The sequence below is a fragment of the Delphinus delphis genome, chromosome 1 (assembly GCF_949987515.2).
Source record: "Delphinus delphis chromosome 1, mDelDel1.2, whole genome shotgun sequence".
Classification (NCBI taxonomy): domain Eukaryota; kingdom Metazoa; phylum Chordata; class Mammalia; order Artiodactyla; family Delphinidae; genus Delphinus; species Delphinus delphis.
In genome coordinates, this window is record NC_082683.1 from 73309365 (window position 1) to 73330371 (window position 21007).

Here is a 21007-nt window from a genome sequence, read left to right on the forward strand (position 1 = left end):
AAGTATCAGAAGGCAAGTACTCAGAATCATTGTTAAATGTCACAGGTTACTTTTTTCATGCAAATGGACAGTTTACTTTTAACCAAAGGAGCTGTTTCTAAGTGAGACCCCTAAATCAGGGATAGGTAAGCAGTAGTCCTCAGTGTTAAGTTTAAAAATTAACATGTCTCAGTCAACTAGAAGGAGTTTTTTCCCTCTCAATTGAAATTTCTTGCTATGGCTGATTTTATATAATTTTAAATCTTATATAATTTTTTCAAATTTTAGAATGTTTGAAAATGTACTGCTGATACGCACTTGTCAGCAGGTTATGTTTGGTAAGCAATACTGACACACTAAATATAGTTTTATATTAGACTTTAGTCAGTGAGTTAGCAACATTGAGTTTTTTTAAGTGCTAGTTCAGATTTTTTTCGTTAAAATTTGTTTTGCAGATGTTTTGTGATATCCCATACCAGCTTTCAGTGAAAAGTTAACTATTTATAAGGATTCATAAAATCTATACTAATCTGTATTAGCTGATTTCCTGGATAAAACACAACCTTTTCAACATATTATATTTGGAGAGTGGTTTGGCCTTCAGTTGTTTGTATAGGGTTGTAATACACGTTTAACTACTTTTCCTTTTTAAAAAATTTTTTTCAGCCTACTATCCATATGTAAAGCTTTATGTTTAATGTTCTCATTAACGTGTATATTAATATTAAAACACTCTTAAACATAGCCTTTTAGGATGATATTGCAAGTCTTTAAAATCTTCATCTCTAGTTGAGATGAACAGTTGTGCTAAGAAAGGCTCAGTAATGTGCTGTTTTATATTAACAGGAAACAGAGCAGCAGTAGTGGTTTGAATACACTGCAAACAGGAAGTTTGATACATGCATAGCTCTTGGCTTCTGTGTAAGAAGTTGTTGAGCTCCTTCTGGAAATATTTTCAGTTACTTTAAATTAAGTGTAAATACACATGAATGGCAGCTTATAGAGAACTACCCTGTAATCAGTATACAGGTACAACTGCTCTTCAGAAATTGGAAGGTTTTGCTAGCCGATTATTTCATAGACACTCCAAAGGTACTGCACATGATCAGAAAACAACTCTGGAAAATGACAGCCTTCATTTCTCTGAACATACTGCCTTATGGGACAGATCAAGTAAGTTTTTTTTTTTTTTTTTTTTATGATACACTGTAACTAGAAACTAAAATGCTAATTGGAGTTTTAGAATGAAGCACAGAACTGTGTGTGTGGGGGGGGGGTGTCTTTTTATGATTTGCCCAAGGATATTTTGCAAGGTAAAGTTGAAAAAAAATTACAAAAACTTGATTATAAGTTGAGCTGGATCACATAGCTCATCGTTTTGTTTTAAATGTGATTAGTTAAGTTGAATATCAGTGGGAAAATTTTCTACAAAATTCTTACATCATTTCTAGTGTATGTTTTCTTTTAATTAAAAAAAAAATTTTTGTTCTTAAGTGAAAGGCCTACATTTAAGAAAAATAATCATTTTATTTTAAAAAATATCTTGGATTTATAAGCCTTAATATTCAAAAGGGGCAAAAGGACTCTTGAATTTATAATTAAATTTTTGTTATGTTTGCCATATTTTATTTTTAAATGCATGTGTGAAAGTTACTTGAGTTTAACAAGCAGGATTTATAATATGAAAGCATAGTGTGATTATTCTATGTGAAATCTTATATTTATAACATTATAAATATCAGAATCTTTCATATGGGGGGGAAAACTTGTTTATGCATACATCACATTCTTTCCAGGCATGGTAAAATGTTTGGACTTAACTGCTTTGCTGAAATGGTGATACGTAATGATTTTTTGTGACATGCACTTTTTAAAGGCTACATTTCACATATAAACAATACCAGTGCCCTCATTCCACATCTCACCTTGGACCCTCCCCAAGGTATTTTTGTTATTCTAATTAAAGGAACAATATAATTACTCTTGGTACTTTTTAGTGTGTCTGATCACCAAATAGCACTGTTTTGCCTCTTTCTGTTTACATACTCCATAGCAGTTAAGGAAGAAAACTCAGCTAAAAGAAAAGCAACAAAAAACCAAGAATGGCTTACAAAATTGACTCTTTTGTTTATATAGTACCTTCATAGTTCCGCAGAAGTTTATTTGAATTTTTTTTTTATTGCATTAGAATTTTTTACCTTCCTCAAGCTATTTTAGGGAGAAAGTAAAGAACATATATTTGTACAATTTTTTTTTTACTTTATAGGTTTTGATTATTTATAATTAATCCTTACTATATAGCAAGTTGATGGATGAGGAATCTCAAATACCTTCAAGGTAATGAACTGTTGAGTATTGAAATAATAGTATATTATTAAAATTTACCATGAAACAAAAGTTTTTTATTCATTTTACTTGCCCTATTCTGTTAAATTGCAGTCTCCTAAGCCCTTTTGGAAATCATTTTTATGCATTTCAAGGACTTTTAATTAAACATTCAGTGAGGAATGAGGACAGTACTGAATTAGTACACTAATCCCTGTTTCTACAAATAGTGGGTGTTTAGTAAATGTATCTCAAATGGATGAATGCCATGGGCTTTTAATATTTAAAAGTTATGTTTGAATTATACTCTCACCATTTTTAAATGTGTGGGGCTTGTAACATTTTCTGAGACACATTTTAAAATCTAGCAATTGAAGATAATATCATGAGCTATGATTTCTTTTGGAAAAAACAGACTGATAAAATGCTGTTAACATTTTTCTTTATGGTGATGCCACAAAATAAAATAAATAGAATCACAGTGCACAGTGAAATTAGGTGCAAACCTTGTAGCCGTTCAAATGATAGGTATGATATAAGAAATGCTTAAAGAGTAACTAAATGTTCATGAATCAAGCATTCTTTCACTTTCTCTTTCATATCCTCAAATATAGAAATAGACACAATAATTTTTTATATGTAGTGATGAGAATGGTAAGCGTGGTGTTCTAGTTTCTTATTATGGAATGTGTTGATATAGAGGAGAAAATATGGATACAACAGAAACAGAGGAATCCTTTTGTATCAAAATTCCAAGGTTTATTTTCGTGATGAAAACACAGATTTTTATTCATTTATAGTGTGAGTTATGGAAAGAATTTTGACAGTATGAAGTTTTCGTACAAACCACATTCTTCAAAGCTACTTAAAGCAGTTTACTTGCATGACTTGTTTGACAAGGAAAAGGAATGTAACATCTCCTGATGATAAGCTCTCTGAGTATGCTTGTTCCAAAAGTGTGATTTAAGAAATCAGCTAAGCACAGAAACTACATGTAATTTTATAAAAATAAGGTTTGTGAACTACTGAGTAAAGATTAATTACCAATCTAGGCATGTATGAATGTAAGAATTTTAATCCAAGTTTCTTTATTCTCCAGTGACATTAAATATAGGAAGAAATACAAAATAAAGGCCACACAGTGGTTTCCAGGTGCCTTAAATGTTTTATCTTTTACTACTAAATTAAGTAATAGGAATTCCTGTTTGATAACATAAATATTTAACAGCTGATTCCATGCACATATAAGTACTTGAAGTTCACAACAAAAACATAAAGGAATTCTTTTTATTCTGACTCAGAATGAATGGGAGTATTGACATTCATTGAGTCCTCTTTCTAGCCAATTTATTTTGGTTCGCTTTTAAATCTTTCTTTGATCATAAATGGTGTGTTGAGTTATATAGTGCTGAACTTAATGGAAGTTTTGCACATTTTAAATCTTGGACTTTATAAATTTAATGTCTAATTACAATATTTTAAGGACTGAATAGACAAACACCATCAAATGCTTTACCTATTCTCCTTTCCCATGAATTGACAGGCTATTTCTGTGGCAGATACAAATCCATATCAGTGAAGCTTAGATTGAAATACTATATTGAACAAATGAACAGTTTTGAATATGGATTTTTTTAGGTAGAATCAGAGCTAAAGTGGTTGTAATAAACCACTTTATCTAGTTAGTTTTACCTTTCCAAAACTCATACAGTCTTTAAGGCAGTACACTCCCATGCTTATTTCTTAGTCCACTAAATCTGTATCATTGTAACTTCTAAGCTAAAAGACCGCCTACATTCTCTTTTCTTTTCTTTTTTTTTTTTTCGGTACGCAGGCCTCTCACTGTTGTGGCCTCTCCCGTTGTGGAGCACAGGCTCTGGACGCGCAGGCTCAGCGGCCATGGCTCATGGGCCCAGCCGCTCTGCGGCATGTGGTATCTTCCCGGACCGGGGCACGAACTCGTGTCCCCTGCATCAGCAGGTGGACTCTCAACCACTGCGCCACCAGGGAAGCCCTTATCTTTTCTTAAAAAAAATTTATTGGAGTATAGTTGATTTACAATGTTGTGTTAGTTTCAAGTGTACAGCAAAGTGAATCAGTTATACATATATCCACTTTAAAAATCAATATTATGAAAATGACTATACTACCCAAAACAATCTGCAGGTTCAATGCAATCCTTATCAAATTACCAATGGCATTTTTCACAGAATTAGAACAAAACCTTTACAATTGGAATGGAAACACAAAAGACCACGAATAGCCAAAGCAATCTTAAGAAAGAAAAACGGAGCTGGAGGAATCAGCCTCCCTGACGTCAGACTATACTACAAAGTTATGGTCATCAAAACAGTATGGTACTGGCACAAAAACAGAAATATAGATCAGTGGAATAAGATAGAAAGTGCAGAGATAAACCCACACACCTATGGTCACCTAATCTATGACAAAGGAGTCAAGAGTATACAATGGAGAGCCTAAAGAATTTTAACTAGCATAATACAGGAAAAGTTAACTTGCTTATTCTACTATAGGGAAATGTATTTAACTACTATACATCTTCTGTTGGAGCTGGACACTTATTTAGAATTAGCATTTTTCTTCAGGACCTTTTTTTTAATTGAAGGGTAGTTGATTTACAATATTTTTGTGTTAATTTCAGGTGTACAGCATAGTGATTCAATATTTTTGCAGATTCTATTCCATTATAAGCTTATTTCAAGATAATGGATATAATTCCCTGTGCTATACTTTAAATCCTTGTGGCTTATCTACTTTATATATAGTAGTCTGTATTGGGTTGGCCAAAAAGTTTGTTCGGGTTTTTCCATAAGCTCTTACAAAAAAACCAGAATGAACTTTTTGGCCAACCCAATATATGTTAATCCCATATTCCTAATTTGTCCTCCACCCCTTCCCTCTCCCCTTTGGTAACCACCAGTTTGTTTTCTGTGTCTATGAGTCTGTTTCTGTTTCTGTCTGAGTCAGACTTGTCTTTCTCTAAGCATAATATTCTCTAGGTCCGTCCATGTTGCTGCAAATTGCAGTATTTTATTCTTTTTTATGGCTGAGTATTATTTTATTGTGTGTATATATATATATATATATATATATATATATATATACACACCACATCTTCTTAACCCAGTTGTCTGTTGATGGACATTTGGGTTGCTTCCATGTCTTGGTTATTGTAAATAGTGCTTCTATAAATGTTGGGGTGCATGTATCTTTTCGAATTATTGTTTTCACTTTTTCTGGATATATACCCAGGAGTGGAATTGCTGGATCATATGGTAGTTCAATTTTTAGTTTTTAGAGGAACTGCCATACTGTTCTCCATAGTGGCTGCACCAAATTACATTCCCATCAACAGTTTATGAGACTTTCCTTTTCTCCACATCCTCTCCAACATTTGTTATTTGTAGATTTTTTGATGATACCCATTTTGTCTGGTATGAGTTGATATCTCATTGTGGTTTTGATTTGCATTTCTCTTAATAATTAGTGATGAGAGCCAACACTTTTGGTCACTATGTGAACATGGTAATGAAGAGTCAAGACAATGGAATCCCTTTATAACAACAGTGGTTATTTATGATGTTTCTTCTACCTGGAATTTCCTGTTCCTACTACTGCCAATGGTGAGATTTGCTCATACTTTAAGACTCTGCTCACATATTATCTTTGTAACAAAATCACCAAAGCATTCTTCTGTTCCTCTGTTCTTTATCCTTTTTAGAATTCATGATCTCTTCCTGTGTTCTCATATCATACTCACTTCTATTGCGTTTTATTTTATAGTATTAAAATTGTATTACATTAGTCCTCAAGTTACCTCTCTCCCCTATTTGACTTTGAACTCCTTGAAGGCATAGAATTTGTCAATTTATTTTGGTATTGCCAGCATAGTTCTCAATACAGGTTGAGTTGTTTGTTAGATTAACATTAAATATCACTACAGTCTTACACTAACAAGCTTTCTCTCAATTTTTTCTATTATGATCTTTGCAATTTATTTTAAAGGCCTGTGGCCATAACCAAAAACAGTGAAATGCTGATCTGACCCTGGTAAATAAATATCACATTTCAGAGGCACTGAACTTTTCAGTGTTACCTGTACATTTTTATCATGATTGTTTATAAGAATCTGAGTAATCAGCAGCCTTTCTAGTAAAACTAAGAAACCGGGATATTAAATGATTTGAAATTAGAAAATGTTTCCATGGAGTGTTTAACAGTGCCAAGTACTATATCAAGTGTAATAATGAGAAGCTTGTACTTGCTTGTGTTTTACAAGAATAGCCATACTACATAGTTAGAGAAGGAAGATTGAGTATATACTCTTGATAGTGTCTTGCTCAAGTGTGGTCCCAGTCTAGTAGCATTAGCATCATCTGGGAGCCTGTTAAAAAGGAAGACTTTCAGGCCCCATCTAGACCTCCTGAGTCAGAATCTGCATTTTAACAAGATTACCCAGCTGATTCATATGCACATTAAAGTTTGAGAAGCCCTTTTTCCCTAATAACATTTTAATCTGATTACTAAATACTGTGTCTTCATTGGAGAAAATTTGCAAACCATAGAAAAGAACAAACAAAAAAAGTAAAAATCACACATAATCCCACCAAAAGATAATCACTATTAACCTTGTTCTATATATAGTCTATTTTGTGCATAGATACACAAATTTCCACTGGCCCTTAACTTTGGATCTCTCCGTAGTGTTTCATAACATTTTTCCTTATTGTAAAGATTTGTTCCACAATATCTTTTTTTTTTTTTTTTTTTGCCGTACGCCGGGCCTCTCACTGTTGTGGCCTCTCCCGTTGCGGAGCACAGGCTCCGGACGCGCAGGCTCAGCAGCCATGGCTCACGGGCCCAGCCGCTCCGCAGCATGTGGGATCTTCCCGGACTGGGGCATGAACCCGTGTCCCCTGCATCAGCAGGCGGACTCTCAACCACTGCGCCACCAGGGAAGCCCTACAATATCTTTTAAGATGGCTGTTTTGTACTGTCTTAAGGATGCACCACAATTTAAAGTCATTAGCCATCTAGATTGTTTTTAATTTTTTGCTATCATATAAAAAAAACACTGTGATAAACATTCTTGTAGCTAAATCTCTGTGCATATCATTATTTTTATATTTTATAGGACAAATGTAGAGAACTGTTATAACCATTTTAAGCTTTTGTATTAAATAAATTGTATCCCAGGTATACACATAATATATTCTCTTGGAGTTAAATTTGTTTCGATATTCAGAGAAGACATGTTTAAATTCCCTCATATAATTTTCTGGCACAAAACATGATTTACTTTCTTATTAGTGTTTATCAAAAATTTTCCACTTTTCAAAATTGGTCAATTATTAGTAGCAAATGGTCTGAGAGACTTGTTTTAGTTGTTGAATAGAGCATTATCTTTGGTAATCAACATACTATAATCTGCTTGGGTTGGAGATTCAGATTCAGTCATATTATAAAGTATATCCTCTAAATCTGATTCTGCAATATAGTGGTGACTCATACCACTTCACTCCCACATTTCCTGGGTGGAATATTGTCATATACACTATCACATGAAACATTTATTTACTATCTGTCAGGCATTGTTCTAAGCACATTGCATATATTAGTTTATGTAATCCTTTAAAAACCCCAATAAGATGGATACTATTATTATTCACATCTTTCAGATAAAGAGACTAAAACACATTGAGGTAAAGTAATTTCCTCAAGGTAACATAACAAATAGATAAAATTTGAACCCAGGCAGTCTGGCTCCAAAGCCAACACTCTTTTTTATTTTTTTTTTTGCGGTACGCGGGCCTCTCACTGTTGTGGCCTCTCCCATTGCGGAGCACAGGCTCGGGACGCGCAGGCTCAGCGGCCATGGCTCACGGGCCCAGCCACTCTGCGGCATGTGGGATCTTCCCGGACCGGGGCACGAACCCGCGTCCCCTGCATCGGCAGGTGGACTCTCAACCACTGCGCCACCAGGGAAGCCCCCAAAGCCAACACTCTTAATCACCATTCTGTGAAATCTTTCTATATGTTTGTAAGAAAAACTGGGCTTTGGGTCCTATAGCAATGATTTCTGTCTGAGGTTTTCTGTTAGTTGCAGAGACCTAGTGCATATTATGAGGACCCAGAAGACTAACAGGCTGGTCAGAGAACTTTGAAAATAAAATGTCGTCCAAAAAGAGGTAGTAATTTGAAACTGGAAGGATGATGCATTTTCTGAGGGAGTGAATATTACTTGCAAGTCCCAAAACAATGGCTGATTTTAGCTCTGGGGTCTGGTTATGGTTGTATAACAAGTGTAGCCCACTAGGGATACATATTAGGTCTTGTCTTTGAAATGTTCAAATTAATCACTGTACTCATCTGCTCAAATTAGCAGGACTTCTAAATGGCAGTTTTCTTGGGATCTTCTTCCAGTCCCCTTCAAGTATTGCTAAACTTCTGGGAGTTTACTCATTCCAGAGAAGCTAATCTTCTTTCCAAAGGTTGGATGAAGAAAGAGATGGGTATTTTGATTAGTATAGAGGCTAGTAATCTCATTTTCAGCTGCTATTGATTTTGCCAGTGTTACATAGTTTCACAGTTTAAACTGGTCCCAAAGAATTTGATGTATCCTTGCTCTTGATGCGGTGCCACTGATACTTGTGGAGACTGGATTCTTAATGGAAGGATGTCTCCTTGTGGAGACACTGATTCTATTTTTCTTTTTTTTTTAATTTTGAGACACTGATTCTTTTTTTTCATATTTTATTTAAATTTTATTATTTATTATTTTACAACAATCATTAAGAAATCCTGTACCCCTTCATTTAAAAAATTTTCTTTTATTGTTTTTCTTAACATCTTTATTGGAGTATAATTGCTTTACAATGGTGTGTTAGTTTCTCCTCTATAACAAAGTGAATCATCTATACTTATACATATATGTATAAATATGCATTAATTTTTATTGGAGTATAGTTGACGAGACACTGATTCTTAATTGAGACACTGATTCTTAATGGGAGGATGATCCACCCTTTCCAGTGTTATACTCATTCAAAGCTTATATCACAGATTTAGTTTCCTTAATTTATACTTACTTACTTAGTCATCCTGGCTTCATGCCAGGTTGAATGTGAGAAGGTGCTTTTGACTCATCCCCACACTGTACCAAAATTGGCCTTCCTTTCTTGAACATCTTTCCAGGGATAGCAAACTGGTTGTCTGTGACCCAGATGTAAATCACAGATATGTTTTATTTAGTTCTCATGATAATTTAAAATAATTAAATGTGATACCATTATTTTATATGTAAATAAAAATATTGATTTTAAAACAAGATCTTTCATATTAATATCTGGACTTTCATATTCTATTTTTAATAATTTTATTTTTTTTTATTTTTTTGGTTTTGTTGGGTCTTCATTGCTGTGCACAGGCTTTCTCTAGTTGTGGCGAGCGGGGGCTACTCTTCATTGTGGTGCATGGGCTTCTCACTGCAGTGGCTTCTCTTGTGGAGCACGGGCTCTAGGCGTGCAGGCTTCAGTAGTTGCAGTATGCAGGCTTCAGTAGTTGTGGCACACAGGCTTAGCTTCTCCGTGGCATCTGTGATCTTCCTGGACCAGGGATTGAACCCATGTCTCCTGCATTGGCAGGCAGATTCTTAACCACTGCACCACCAGGGAAGTCCCTGGACTTTCATATTCTTGAACCATTTGAAAAACTGATTTCAGTGGCCTCTTATTCCCATATGAGAACAAATGGGAATTTGCACTGAATAACTGTTCTCTTTAGCCAGGATTTATACTATCTCATTTGCTCTAGCCTTCACTATTTCACTACTTCTGTTGTTTTACCTGCCTATCCTCTGTAGGCACTTGAATTTGACCTACAGAGCCCCTAATATGAGCCTAAATCACCAGATTCTCCTTTATTCTTCGATAAAGCTTATTTAGTGTGCCTTCTTACTCATGGGCCTCAGATACTATCACTAAAATTGATAAGAAATTCTTGTAATTCTGAACCTTAGAAAGAATGGGGTCTAGGTTTTGATCCCTCCTTTTCAAATTCCTGTTTTATTTTTAATGCAGATCTACTTACCTCCTTCCCATTTGTTAGCTCTCTTTACCATAGGGTATTGAGAGGAACAACCTTTACCAAGCTCCAAAGGGTTTTGTTAGATCATTCCCCCAAGGTAATAGATGCCTACCAGCCTTAAATTTACATAATTAAGTTGTCGGCTGAAGTGATTCTTCCCACAGCAAAGAAGATCTGCCTCAGATTGACTCTACTTATGTAGAGAAGCACTTGACAACTTTTTTAAAAAGAGAAATATAATTTACATGCCATAAGGCTCACTCATTATAAGTGTACAATTCAGTGTTTATTAATAAACATACAGAGTTGTGCAGCCATCACTACAGTTCAGTTTTAGAGCATTTTCATCACCCCCAACAGTTCTTTTGTTCTCTTTTGCAATCAGTCCCCACCTCAGACAAACACGGATCTGTTTTCTATCCCTACAGATTTCCTTTTCTGGATATTTTATAAAAATGGAATCATATAATATATATAATCTATTGTTGCTGGCTTCTTGAACTTACAATAACGTTTTTGAGGTTCATCCACGTTATAGAACATATCAATAGTTGGCTCTATTTTATTGCTGAATTGTACTGTATTGTGTGGATGTAACATTTTTGTTTATCCATTCAGCAACTGATGAACATTAGGATTGTTTCCAGTTTTTGGTTTATTTGGATAATGTTGCTCTATCTGCATGCAAGACTGGGTGGACATATGCTTTCATTTCTCTTGAGTTGATGTCTAGGGGTAGAATAACTGGGTCATATGGTAAGTTTATGTTTATCTTTTTAAGAAATTTCCAAATTGTTTTCCTAAATAGCTTAATATTTTATATTCCCATCAACAATGTAGGAGGGTTACAGTTTCTTCACATTCTTGTTAATACTTGGTATCATCAGTCTTTTTGATTTTAGCCATTCTGGTGTGTGTGAATTGGTATTTAATTGTGGTTTCAGTTTGCATTTCCCTAATGATTCATGATGTTGAGCATATTTTCATGTTCTTATAAACCATTCATGTATCTACTTTGGAAAAATGTATTTTCAAATCTGTTGCCCACTTTCTAAATTGAGGGTTTTTTTTCTTATTATTGTCAAGTCTTTAAAGTTCTTTATATATTCTGAACACAAGTTCTTTACCAAATAAATAATTTGCAAATATTTTCTCCCCATTGGGCTTGTATTATCTTCTTAAATGATATCCTTGAAGAGCAAAAGTTTGTAATTTTAATGAAGTCCAGTTTATCATTTTTTCCCTTGATGGATTGTACTTTTGGTGCCAAATCTTAAGAAATCTTTATCTAACCCAAGGTAATGGAGATTTTTATTCTATGCTTTCATCTAAAAATTAATTTTTTGTGTTGTTTTGTGTGAGCTATGGAGTGGAGTTCTTTTTTTTAACTCATATAAATATCCAATTTTTACTGCGCTGTTTGTTGAAAAGACTTTTCTTTCTCCATTAATCATCTTGGCACCTTTTGTCAAAAATCAATTGACCATAATTGTAGGGGTTCACTTCTGAATTCTCAGTTTTGTCGCAGTGATCAATGTATGTCTATTCTATGCCAATACCACATTGTCTTGGTTATTGTAACTTTAAAAAAAGTTTTGAAATCAAGTAGTGTAGGTCCTCGAACTTTGTTCTTTCCAAAATTGTTTTGGCTATTCTGGGTCCTTTACATTTCCATATAAATTTTAATCAGCCTGTCAGTTTCTAAAGAAAAGCCCACTGGGATTTTCATAGAGATTTCATTGAATCTATAGATTAATTTGTGGAGACTCTTCTATTAACAATATTGAGTCTTGAAGTCCATGAAAATGAAATAGCTTTCCATTTATTTTGATGTTCTTTAATTTCTCTGCAATGTTTTCTGTTTTTTTTTTTTTTTTTTTTTTAGTGAGTAAATCTTGTTAAAATGGATTCCTAAGTTGTTTTTTTTTTTTTCTGTTAATACCATTGTGAATGGAGCTGTCCTTTTAATTTCATTTTTGGATTGCTTGTTCCTAGTATATTAAAATGTTATTGGTTTATATATATATTATATCCTATGATGTTGATAAACTTACTTATTAGTTCTTGTAGTTTCTTTATAGATTCCTTAGAATTTTATACATATAGAATCATGTCATCTGCAAAAAAGACAATTTTATTTCTTTCTTATCAATTTATATGCCTTTTATTAAAGGCATATAAATATGCCTTTTTAAATATCTTTTTTCTTACCTCATTGCACTGGCTAGAACCTTTCACAAAAAGTTGCAAAGAAGTGGTGAGTATAGATATCCTTGCCTTATTCCCATTCTTAGGAAAAGCATTCCATCTTTCACCATTATATATAATGTAAGCTATAGGATCCCCCTCTCCACCTCACCCCCAAACTCACCCTTTATCAGCTTGAGGAAGTTCCCTTCCAGTCCCAGTTTGTTGAGAGGTTTTATCACAGGTACTGGATTTTGTAGAATGCTTCTGCTACATATATTGAGATGTTTATGTCGTTTTGTCTTTTATTCTATTAATATGGTGTATTCCATTAATTAATTTTCAATGTTGAACCAACCTTGCCTTCCTGGGATAAATCCTACATGGTCCTGGTGTATAATCCTTTTAATATACTGCTGAATTAGGTTTGCTAATATTTTGATAAATATTTTTGTGTTGGAATGGATATTGATCTGTAATTTCCTTTTGATCTTTGTCAGTTTTGTCATCAGGCCTCATAGAATAAGTTGGGAAGTATTACATCCTTCTTTATATTCTAGAAAAGTTTGTGTCAGATTGGTATTATATCTTTTAATGTTTCATAGAATTCCCCAGTGAAGCCATGTGGACCTGAGCTTCTCTTTGTGGGAAAAATTTTAATTACTGGCTTAATATTTTTGTTTGTTTGTAAGTCTTTTCAGATTTTTTTTATTTCTTCTTGAGTTAGTTTTGGTAATTTGTGTCTTTCTATGAACTTGTCCATTTCATCTAAGTTATATCATTTACGTAAAGTTGTTCATAGTATTCTCTTTTAATCCTTTTAATTTCTCTAGCATCAGTGGTTATACCATTTTTTCATTCCTGATTTTGGTAATTAGTGTCTTCTCTGTTTTATTTTGTGTTAATTTTGGTCAGTCTAGCTAAAGGTTTATCAGTAAGACTTTTGGTGTCTTCATTTTCTCTATTGTTTTTATCTTCCATTTCATTGAATTCTGCTGTGACCTTTTTGGCTTTGGTTTAATTTGCTCTTCTTTCTAAGTTTCTTAAGGTGGAAACTTAAATTATTGATTTGAGACCTTTCTTTTTTTCTAATACATGTGTTTAAAGTTTTGAATTTCCCTCTAAGCTATGCTTTATCTATATCCCATAAATGTTGATTTCTTGTGGGGTTTTTTCCATTCAGTTCAAAATATTTTCTAATTTCCTTTGGGATTTCTTTGTGATCTAAATCCAGATATTAGGATTTCCAAAATTTCTCTCTGTTGTCGATTCCTACTTTAATTCTCCTATGATAAGAGTTCATTTTTTGAATGAATTTTCTATCCTTTCAAATTAATTTGAGATTTGTTATATTGCTTAGCATATGATTAATATGGAGAATTTCCATGTGTACTTGAAAAGAATGTGTATTCTGCTGATGTTAGATGCTGTGTTTTATAAATGTCATTTTAATGATATTATATTCAAGTTTTCTGTAACCTATTGATTTTCTTTTTTCCATGAATTATTGAGAAGAATATTGAAATTTTCAACTATAATTTCTGAATTATTTAGTTCTTTCTTTAAGAAAATTTTTTTTAATTAATTAATTTATTTTTGGCTGTGTTGGGTCTTAATTGCTGCGTGTGGGCTTTCTCTAGTTGTGGCAAGTGGGGACTACTCTTCGTTGCAGTGTGTGGGCTTCTCATTGCAGTGGCTTCTCTTGTTGCAGAGTACGGGCTCTAGGTGCTCTAGGGCTTTGGTAGTTGTGGCATGCAGGCTCTAGAGCACAGGCTCAGTAGTTGTGGTACGCGGGCTTAGTTACTCCACGGCATGTGGGATCTTCCCAGACCAGGTATCGAACCATGTCCCCTGCATTGGCAGGCGGATTCTTAACCACTGTGCCACCAGGGAAGTCCTTAGTTCTTCCTTCAATTCTGTCATTTTTGTTTTAGCATTTTGGAGACTATTTTGTTCATTGCATATACATTTCTAATTGTTAAATCTCCCAGAAGTATTGGCCCTTTTATCATTATGAAATTTCCTTTTTTTGACTTTACTAATATTTCTTGTCTTAAAGTCTATTTTGTCTGATATTGATAAAGGTATTCCACCTGTATTATGGTTACTGTTACATGGTATAACTTTTTCTCTCCTTTGCCTTCAACCTATTTTTATCTTAAAATCTAAAGTGTGGCCCTTGTAGACAGCATATAGTTGGACCTTTTTTAATCCAGTCTGATAATTTCTGCCTTGTGATCTGTTTATTCACATTTAATGTGATTATTGATATGGTTGGCTTTACATCTTCGATTGTGCTGTTTGTTTTCTATATATCTTAAGAGTTTTTGTATTGTTGTTCCTCTCTTCCTTCTTTTGTGTTAAACAGATATTTGTAGGATGCCATTTTAATTCCTCTTTGATTTTTAAATTACATTTTAAAAAGACATTTTCTTAATAGTTAATTTAGGGGTTAAAATATGCATTTTATCTTATCACAATCTACTTTTCTAGTAAAATATAGCGACTTTGATGCAATATAGCTCCATTTCTTCTCTAATTTTGTGTTATCATTTTCACATGTTACCTTTATGTTTTTATAAACCTAGAAATGCAGTGTTACAATGATTGCTTCATACAATTTTAAGGTCTTTAAAGAAATTTTAAAAAGAAAGATAAATGTGTTTATATAGTCTTTTACTTATATATTTATCATCTATACTCTTTATTTCTTCCTGTCAATTTGAGTATTGTCCAGTGTCTTCATCTGGAACAACTTCCTTAAGTATTTCTGCTTGAAGCACATATCCTCTGTTGTTGTTTATCTGAGAATGTTTTTATTTTACCTTTGTTTTTAGAGGATAGTGTTCCCGGATAGAGAATTGTGAAAAGGTTTGTTTCTTTTAGCACTTTGAATACATTATTCCACTGCCTTCCGGCCTCTCTTATTTTCATGAAGAAGTCATCATTAATCATATTGCTTTTCCCCTGTACATGATTAGTCATTTTCTCTTGCTTCTCTCAATATTTTTTCTTTGTCTTTGAATAACTTGAATATGAGGTGTCTAGGTATGAATCTCTTTGTACTTATCATACTTGGCATTGGTTGAACTTAGATTGCAGGTTAACATTTTTCATCAGATTGGACATTTTCAACCATTATTTCTTCAAATATTTTTTCTTTGCCCTTTGTCTCTCTCCTCTCCTTCTAGGATTCCTATTACATGTATGTTGATACCCTTGATATCCTACAGGCTTCTGAGGGTCTGTTCATTTTTTTCCTATCTTTTGTTCTCTGTATTCTTCAGACCGGATGATTTCGATTGATCTATCTTCAAGTTCACTGACTGAGTCTTTTGCCCTCCTCAAATCTGCTATTGGGCTTATGTAGTGAGTTTTAAAGTTTGGGTTATTGTACTTTTTAAGTCTATAATTTTTATATCTTGAAAAGTTTCTCTTTCTATCATTATATTGAAATTCTCTTTGTTGTATCATTGCCATCATATTTTCCTTGAATTCTTTAAATACAATTTCCTTTTATTCTTTTGCTATATTTCCAATAGTCTTTTCTGCTAAATCCTATATCTGGGACCATTCAGAGACATTTTCTATCCTTTTTCCTCATTATGGATTATATAATGTTTTTGTCAGAAATTTGACTTTTTAAAATAATATTTTGTAGCAGCTCTGCATTCTGATTATTTTTTCTTTCCTCAGGATTGTTTTTATTTATATTGTTTTGTTTTAATAACTTCCATGGCTTTAATCTATGGGCTGTATCCACCATGTTGTCTGGCTACTGATTTCTCTGTTAAGGATTACCCTGTGCCTGCATAGCTTAGTTATTATTCAGTGATTAATCAGAGTTTGTGCTCAAACATTCTGAGCCAGTCTGTGCTGATGGAGCTGTTTGTGGGTTGGAAAGCATATTCAATGTTCAGGCAGTTTTCAAGCCTGTACCAGCTTTAACTTTCCTTTGGGTCCTACGGAATAGCTTCCTTGTCAAGCTGGGGTATGTGGAGAGCTTATTTAGGCCCTCTCTGCCTCTCTCATTTACATTTTCTCTACTAAATTTTTTGCTAGACCATCAGTCTACTGCTCACCCCTACTACGGCCACAACTTCAGGATAGCAAAGCTGGATACTTGCCCTGTTCATTTGCTACAGTTTGCTTTTTTTTTTTTAATAGATGGTATCACTTGTATGGGGTTTTTTGGCTTCCTCTCCAAATCATGTCAGCCCTCTCTGGCAGTAAAGCTCCTGGTTGTCATGGAGCCCCACCCTGACAGAAGTACTGCACTGACTGAGCTGTGGGGGAACAGGAGCAGCACCAAGCAAGAATACCACAGACTCCCACTGTTCTCATGCAAAGTGTAGCAATTTTTCATGAATAAATGCTTCTCAGTTTGTTGTTTGTGATTACTAGATGTCCAGAACCATGAAGTCATTGTTTTTGATAATTTTGTCCAACTTCATAATTGTTTCTTGGAGAGAAGATTTGCTAACTTACTCATTCTTTCTTCACCAGAAGTCCTGTGTCACCTGGCAACTTTTAAAATGGCATGTTCACTTGGTGACATTCCACTTAACAAGGAACCATTCTATAGATCCCTTGTACCATTTTGGTACAAATTTTGGGTCTCTGGGAATCAGAACAGTTGTTCACCATACCATCTACCTTGCTATACAATCTGTCATCTTAATCCTGTTTAATGTAAGGGATTTTACACTTCAACAATAATTGTCAGTAACTTTTTTGTGTACTTCCCTCTTTTGAAAATCACATAAGTGGCATCTGACACTGTTTGTGATACTAAATATAATGGAAGTTTATAAATAAGTTGTTTTACAATTCTCCTTTATAAATGAAGATATATAGTATTATATTTTGTCTCCTCCATAATAACAGAATGTTTAAATGGTTAACATTTGTGCTGCAGTATAGCTTTCTGGCTCATGAAAAATGAAAGCTATCAGCGATCTGGGCAATAAGATTCATCGCCAATAGTCACTAGCAACAGCACACAGCATTTTAATATCAGTGAGGTCCACAGCTAGCAGTAAGAGCTGGTGTAATTGAAAGACGTTTAGGTGCAATCATTCTGCTGTTTGTTCCTTGCCAGGTTCAACATGGGATTGTGTGAGTATTTGAAGAAAACAGCAATTTTTAAAATATCTTTGAAAGATGTAAAAATGGTAGATAAGTGCTTAAATTTAAGAAACGTGGTAATTTTTAAATCATGTGGCTCTAAAATAAAAAGGCATTTTATTTGTCTTGGTTGATTAAAGCTTTAGAAAAGCTACTCCTTGGTTACAAGTGAACCGATAATTCTGCTCTAATGTTGCCGTGGTAACAACTCATGCTGATATAATTGAGAACATCTTATACATCCTGGTTCGAACATTTTCTCCCTGCCATTTTGAGTTGTTCTAGTGGTATATGAAGAAGCCTAGGATAACTAGCTTGAAAGAAATTAAATCTAGTTATACACATCTTTGGCATTAATCTGATGTTTACTAGTGATATCTCGCACTGAGCAGTTATGCTTTGCTTCTAGGAGCTTCTCTTTTTAAAACAAAAGAAAGCTCTTTTCATTTTCTGTGTGCTGCATGCTCTAATGTATGTGTTTACACCATCGGTTCTTATACCTCTAGAGATTAGCATAACTCCCTTTGCTGTTGGATTGTTGTTTTGAGCAGTATGTTTTGGAAAGGTTGATTTTCATCATGAGTGGTAAGTATGCTCTCTGAGACTCTGTAGGTTTGTATTTTTAAAAAATATTTAACTATAAAAGCAAAAAAACGTTTTATAGAGGGGCAGTTGTAAAGCCAGAACTACAGTGGATTACATTTTCTCTTGATGCTTTTGCATTTAGGGATTATAGTAATTTGCTTTTTAAATCCATTAACAACTGTGAATAATTAATATCACTATTAATAGTCAATACCAGTAATCAGTTTCTAATCTATTTTATGGTGTGATTTATTGTATTCATTATATTCATTAATACATTGTTATTAATTGTGTTATAAATTAGTGAGTAAAAGACCCACTGTGGTAAAGGAGGAATTATTTTAGTATCTGATCCTGAAGATAATTAAACTTTCCTTTTATTGGCTTTGTCTTTCTAATATTAATTTTTGTTAGCTTCTTTTTGGTTATATAAAAAATACTCAATTTTGCATAAGATGTTGCCAAAATTTTATTGATTTATTTGTTGCTTTTAACTATAATTCATTGAGAAATAGGAATTTAATGATGAAATAAATATATGCATTTTGGTTTTGGAGCCTTTGTTAAAATTTTTAGAAATAATTTTTTGGGAAATAATTTGTTAGAACAAGTACTTTTGTGATAGTTTCCTTTTTATTTTTGTAAATATGATTTTTTCTAAACATTTCTAAAATTGTTTTTTGAGAAAATATACTACAGTATATACTGCAGTTTATCATAGGGTAAAAGCTGTTCACTTTAAGCCAAACCTGCAGCTAAAAATAGATATCCTGTTGTTAGAGGCAGAAATATTTGCTTAGAGCATAATTCATTAGCATCTTTTTGCTTAACTAAAAAAGAGGATGTTTATTAAGTTAACCTTTGAATCAGATACATGTTTAGGAAAAGTGTTATGGTTTTTCTCTTAAAGCAGTCTATAGTTTATACTTAAAAGATTTGGAATTGGAATTCAGAACCTGAGAGAGTTGGATTTTTGTGGTATAGTGGTAGAATTCCAAATAGATGAACATTTTCTTCCATAATTGGAGACCATCTTATTATTGCCAATAAACATTTTTTATCCTGCTGCTGTATAATATAAACCTCTTCAACACTGTTAGGTATTTATTTATAGAATGATATTAGACGTTAAAAGAACAATTTTGCATGTAATATATTAAGAATGATTTGTTATTGTTATTATCCTGTTATTCTTCTGTTAGATAGATCTTTCTGTTCGAGTGTTTTAAATTTGGGCTAATACTACAAAAGCAACATGTTAACATTTCTTAGGATTTCTTGGATATCAAAACTGAATATACCTGGTTATCACACTTAAAATACTGGATTTCTTTGAATACAGGCAGTGTGTTTTTTCTCCTTGAAAGTGTTCTAGAGGTTTTACAATTGGATATGTTGGTTTTAGCTGAAGAAAATTGTTACTGCTTCTCTATTGCTTTTTCTTTCAAGAAAGCTATGGATTATTCAGATAGTATTTGATATACTTGATCATATTGGTCTGCCCTTATAGCCTTTTTTAACCGTAGGAATTATAGTAATGACAACTAAACATTCTGACTTTTTCAGGATTGTCCAATTTCAACTAATGTTACTCATAAGTGGTTAAATGCCTCAGCCATTTCAAAATGTGGAAAATTTGAAATGAAGTGTGGTTTTATTTGTAAAAATGAGCAAATGCCAGACCTTTTTATCTAAGTCTTTAGCTATACATGTGATATTTATGTGTATGTGGTACTTTCCTAGTTAAAAAGCTATTTCTTTTCTCCTTCCTTGCCTATTAAATATCAGCTTTTGGGGGGAATAGTTTTCTCTGGAATCTATCTTTAGCCCTCTTTTAATGCTGCATTCTCTCTGAATGATCTCATCCAGTCCCACATCTTCAGTTGTTACCTGAATGTTCAGTGCAAAAGTGAATTTTCTCTTTCCATCCCAAATCTGCTCCTTTTTCATTCATCCTGATTTTTGTTAATGATCCCACTCGCCATGCAGGAACTTAAAACAGAAGCCTTGTAATCACTGAACTTGTTTCTTACTCCCCAGACATGCACTCAGCCATAAATTTCTATTGATTCTACATTAGAAATGTCTCAAAATCACTCAATTTTCTCCATTATCACTGACACTGAGAATGCTTTTGGATCAGGAATTCTGTATCTTTTCAATCCTTTTGCAGTAACAGCTTCACTGGTCTCAACTTCCAGTTTTATATCCCTCCGGACCATTTTCCATGCTGCCATTTTAAAACTGCAGATACACCCATTTCTTAACCCAACGTGAAAACTTTCAGTTACTCCTTAGTGCCTCTCAAATAAAGGTTAAACTCCTTAGTGGGGCATATGAGAGCAGTGCCCTGCCTTTCTGGCTTTATTTGCACCACTCTCATAAAATTCTGATCTAGTCATATTATACTACATATTATTCCTTGCTCCCTTTCCATATTTATATCTTTTATTATAAAAATTCTGAAAACCAGCTATGCTTTTCAGTGCCTCCATTATTGACTCTGTAGAGTCAGATGATTCCTCTATACTCCTAAAGCAAACTTATATAAACTATAACAATTATTTATATTATACTGAAATTATATATTTGCATATCAGTTTCCAATCACCATCCTTTGAACTCCTTAAGTCAAGGATAGTGCAGTGTTCATCTCTGTGTTTCCAGTGGTTACCCTAGTGCCCCAAACACAGTAATG

At 33.5% G+C, this 21007-nt stretch overlaps 1 protein-coding gene across 5 annotated transcripts in view; it reads left to right on the forward strand.

The window, feature by feature from the left end:
- The window catches only part of PRKACB (protein kinase cAMP-activated catalytic subunit beta), a 143544-nt gene that overhangs the window by 62382 nt on the left and 60155 nt on the right, over positions 1-21007 (forward strand). For 2 of the 5 annotated variants that reach the window (XM_060024307.1, XM_060024326.1), the window contains exon 1: positions 18001-18309. The exons of 1 other annotated variant lie outside the window; for it this stretch is intronic. In XM_060024307.1, coding sequence (XP_059880290.1) covers positions 18303-18309 — 7 coding nt within the window. In that variant the 5' untranslated portion in view covers positions 18001-18302. Of the gene's footprint in view, positions 1-746; positions 1153-5534; positions 5949-18000; positions 18310-21007 lie in introns of those variants that run through there. 2 more of the 5 variants (XM_060024343.1, XM_060024333.1) reach the window with 2 other exon arrangements.